The sequence below is a fragment of the Cynoglossus semilaevis genome, chromosome 8 (genome assembly GCF_000523025.1).
Source record: "Cynoglossus semilaevis isolate Cse_v1.0 chromosome 8, Cse_v1.0, whole genome shotgun sequence".
Taxonomy (NCBI): Eukaryota; Metazoa; Chordata; class Actinopteri; order Pleuronectiformes; family Cynoglossidae; genus Cynoglossus; species Cynoglossus semilaevis.
The window spans coordinates 3,554,785-3,559,652 of NC_024314.1; the positions used below are offsets into that span (position 1 = coordinate 3,554,785).

The window sequence follows — 4,868 nt, forward strand, 5'->3', positions numbered from 1 at the left end:
AAAAAAAATGACATGCTGCTCAATAATAATATTTTTTTATGTGGCTGATTCATTTTCATTTGGCTAATTTGTGGTTGGTTTGTTGTAAAGATGCAATTATTACATTAGATTTCCAAAGGTAGTGTTTCCCAGGAGTTTTTACGAATAATGTCTATTGACCTGGGTCGCAAAAGTTTGCGACTTTTAAAATATGGGTCCCCAAAAAAAGATTTTTGGATTTTTTTTTCTCATTAACAGAATACTATTATTGTCCTAATGTTTCTATATTAAACAAATAGTCTTCAAACTAATGCACTGACGAGTTCCAATTTTTTCACGTCGACTTATCTGACAATAAAGTCGAAGCCGAGTTTACGACGTCATCACGTTACTCTCCATACGTTATTTTCGTAGCTCTTGCTAATGTTGTTGTTTTTTTTTTATTAAATACCAAATTGACAATGAAAACATGTTTCTATATTAAACAAATAGTCTTCAAACTAATGCACTGACGAGTTCCAATTTTTTCACGTCGACTTATCTGACAATAAAGTCGAAGCCGAGTTTACGACGTCATCACGTTACTCTCCATACGTTATTTTCGTAGCTCTTGCTAATGTTGTTGTTTTTTTTTTATTAAATACCAAATTGGTATTGGTGCATACCTAGCTGATGCATAACGGTGTTGTTTTGCCACCTGCAACCTGTTCATCAGTGTTTGACCGTGTAAGTCAAACAACAAAACAAACCTAAGAATCAGCCATTGACGTCAGCGAACTTTGTCATTTTTTTTTTTTAAAGACGGGCCAACAGTAGTCAGTCACGCTCACGACGCGTCGCCGAGTGTAAGGCAAGACAACAAATCACTGTGGGCTCACACTCCGATGATGCTTTGGAGATCAACACAACTGAGAGAAGTGCACAAACCTGTTCACGCAAACAATGCAGTTTGTGTGTTTGTGTGTGCGAGTTACGTGAGTTACACGTCCCGACTGCAGCGTTTGGACGAGGGTTTCAGCAGCGACAGTCAACGGGTACTTCAACGAGTACGTCTATACACAGCCGATCCCCCGAGATACGAGTTCGATCCGTTCCACAACAGCACTCGTGTCTAGATTGAATTTTCATTTTTTTTCCCCCATTAAAAATAACTTAAAACCAATTGATTCAAACCAGCCCCCCGGGAATATACTATTAATTTTTAAACATCTAAACATCAAAAACATAGATATAAACAAATATATTGATAATATATAATAAACTTAATTAAGAAAACATTTTATATTATTCCTATGAAAATGGGTAAAATAACCGCGCGAGGGACAATGAGCGAGACAGTAGCACAAAGTGTTAGGGCCATTAACCATGGAAAATATTATATATATATTTTTTCTATTATTATTTTATTGAACTCTAAACTTTCATGATGAACTCGGCAGCTGCTCTGGGATCAGAGTTCGCGACTTTCCCCACGTCGTCCGACTGAACGCATGCCTGTCCTCGGTTGAGCCAGATATTCGTAACTAGATATTTCCTCGTGTCGAGAGCAAAATCTTTCAATAGTTGCAGACTCGTAAAACATGGGATACTCGTATTTCGAGAAGCTCGTATCTCGGGGGTTGGCTGTACTTACTTATGTAATATTGTTGCTTCAAATATTACTACATTTCGTGAATGTGAATTCATTGTGGAACATCGGTTGTCGAACACCTCCCTTTTCGAACAATTCGGTTCACGAACAAAATCTTTAATCGAAAATGTCCCCAGTTGTTGTACCATAACTTGGTTGCCGAACAAGCCAACAATATCAGGTGACAAGCCAACAATATCACAACGATATCACCTCAGGGTTCCACACCTCCTGGGCAAGATCGAATCCCGGTTAGGGCGGTTGGTACCTTCCAGTGGACTCACCACCCGCAGGAAGGTTTGGGGGGGTTTAGGTGGCGGTCATGGAGACTGCTGCCCCCGCGACCCGGTAACGGATAAGCGGATGAAAATGAATGGATTATGTGGAGTGATTATATTTTAAGCTCTTTAAAATGTACAGTAAACTTTAAATAATCGTGAAATAAAACAAGGCACTTTAAAAATATATAACAGCCCTCTTCTGTTATCTATAGACCTCAGCATCCAGTAAACAGGCACTTGTTAGCACGCGGGAGTTATGTGCAATGTGACAGGCATGTAGGCCTGCCCCAGTTGGACAAATGGCCCTCTATCAGACAATGTCCTCTTTGGAGCCACGAGTGAATAATTGACATTGTCATGATCCTGGGCAACAACGCAGTGCTTGTCATTGTTGTCGGTTTGTTTTTGTTGACCCATAATGAACCAGCCGCTCAAATGTCCCTGTTACTTATCTATAATCGAGATTAACCAATCCAACATCAGGATAGGGAATTGGGAATTGACAACAACATCTGGGTTGGGAATTGGGAATTGAGGCAGGTCCTTGATATCGATCTATAACAGGCATAGGCAAACTAAGGCCCGGGGTCTGGTTGCGACCCGTTCGGCTTTTTAATCTGGCCCCGCCAAATGTATTATATCATTTATTTATATTATCATTATACTTCTGCCGTTTCCCTGCAATACTCACGTTTCCCCAATCGATGGCGTAGAAAATTATAAAAACATTTTAGCATTTTAGCCTTTATGCATGACTTTTACATGTCATTTATCTTAGTTCACAAGAACACTCCATCTATCTGCTCCTGCCCTGGCCCGCCATGTTCAATTTTAGGACAATTCTGGCCTGCGATCTATACCCTCATTTTGAAAAGCAAAAATAGTTGGTAGAAGCACAAAGAAGACAAAAAAAAATTCCAACTGACCAAATGAAAGTTAAACAACAATCAGAGAATATCCTAAATTTGTTTTGCACGCGGTGGAAAACTCACGACTGTTACGTGAGCATTTGAGTCAAGGTACAATTTGCAAAAATATTTTTCTGAGATTTAAAAACAAATGAACTTTGTCAGCAGTATGTGGCCTCTTATGTGTTCCCTCTGGCACCATTTCCACTAGATGAATACAAATGACTTTTTTCTGTTCATTTTTAGTTTGATTTAGTTAGTTAGTTAGTTAGTTAAGTAGTTTTAGCTCATCAAGTTGCTGCTGCTCAACATTTAAGATTTCATTTTCTATTTGTATGTTTATAAGAAAGTTTGATTCCTGATTATTTTTAAACACTGCCCCAAGTGGCCACTGGTGCGTATTAATTTGAATTTTTAACATTGTCTATCTTTTATTAAAACATTTATGTTAACCATAAATAACAACTCTGTAAAAGTATATTTATCATCTTGTTACATTTGTTATGTTCACCTAACCTGTTAACCTTGGTTTAAACATTTGTTTTTCATGAAAAAAAGTATTTTATTCTTTCACGCCAGTCGGTCTGTGTTTTTACGTTAGTAGAATCAACTGAAAACATGCACTTTTCATTTCATTTCACGATAACTTTGATCAAGGGGCAATGTTCTTTAAGATCCTGCTCTACAATTCTATTGAGAAAATGTATTTCTGAAAAAACAAAATACAAAACAGTACTGTATTTTGCATTGGTACGAAACAAAACCATTTAATATTTTATCCAAATGAGAGATTAAGAACTGAGCTGTGAAACAATTTTAGGTTGAGGTTGGGAAAAATTCAGAATTTTATTTACTGAATTATTATTATTAGACTCCAACTGCAGAACATGCATTGTTGTTTGTTTATTTTTTTTTATACTTCAATTTAAAATATTTCTCTATAAAAATACTGCTGTGTTTTGTTCTAATATTTTTCCTCTGGGTCGTCGACCTCTCAGGTTTGTCGACCTCTCACACAGTGTACTTCAAATAAGACTACAATGTGGATACTTTGCTTGAGTGTAAACAGTACAATGTAACCAGTTCCTGGGAACTGCGCAATATTCTGATTTTTAGTCAGTCATTAAAAGTACTAAAAAGACGCGAGCCATAACAAATTACGACAACAAATGCTTGCTGCAATTTCAAATTAAGAAAAAAAAAAGAGGGAAATTGATCAATTTAAAAAAAAAAAAGCGACATTACTTGCGACTATAAGAATGTAGTGATGAGCAGCAGACTGAGTGACAGGTGCGAGAAATGTGCACGCGCCTACATGAACACACGCACACTGGAAGAAAGAAGCGACCAACAATGTTGTCCCTCGCCGGGAATATGTGCCTTAGACCCCCACGCAGTCCCACTAAAGTCGCCCGCAGGCCTCCCTCTCACACGCCTTGACTATCCTACTTTTACCGTAAGGAAGTCGGGAGGAGCTCTGGAAGTTCACCCACCTTCTCTGCCCTGCGCAGCCGACGCTCCAAGCAGCACGGCCCCGACAAACAGCAAACTTCTCAACGCCTCCATCTGTTGCGAGCCGCCGCTGCTTCTACTCCATGTTCTGTTGACCCACCGTTGTCACTATTCTTACTTCTACGCTGTCTTTCCCGTAGTTTTTACAGCTTCACACTTGTTTATGCGTTTTCCAATCTTAGTAACTTCCTCTCTGGAATGCCGTGACTGGTTGTAGTAAAGCGTGACAGCGAGAGAGGGAGACGAGCAGGCAGGGGAGACGCGCTTCCGTGAAGGCCCAAACGGGGAGGGGCAACTCGCACTGATTCACGGTAATCCCGCCCTCCTTTCAAACTTCTAGACCAGTTTTCCAACTTTTTTGAACTATGTCCCACCTCTAAAATATTTAGCTCTAAATGTACCACCTACATTTAAATTTAAATAATATTATAAGAAAGCAGCACGGGCTAACGCCGCTTAGCTTAGCACAATGTAGGAAGGAAATAATGTAGAGACTGTTGACACATGTTAGCCAAAGCTACACTATACAACGAGGTAGCACTGAAACAGCGTTTAAAC

At 39.1% G+C, this 4,868-nt stretch overlaps 1 protein-coding gene across 2 annotated transcripts in view; it reads right to left on the reverse strand.

The window, feature by feature from the left end:
* The window catches only part of erbb2 (erb-b2 receptor tyrosine kinase 2), a 36,501-nt gene extending 31,935 nt beyond the window's left edge, over nucleotides 1-4,566 (reverse strand). The window contains exon 1 of one of the 2 annotated variants that reach the window (XM_025057283.1): nucleotides 4,292-4,566. In XM_025057283.1, the coding sequence (XP_024913051.1) occupies nucleotides 4,292-4,364 (73 nt within the window). In that variant the 5' untranslated portion in view covers nucleotides 4,365-4,566. The remainder of the gene's footprint in view (nucleotides 1-4,291) is intronic. The other variant, XM_025057284.1, reaches the window with a different exon arrangement.
* Between the last annotated feature and the right edge of the window lie 302 nt (nucleotides 4,567-4,868).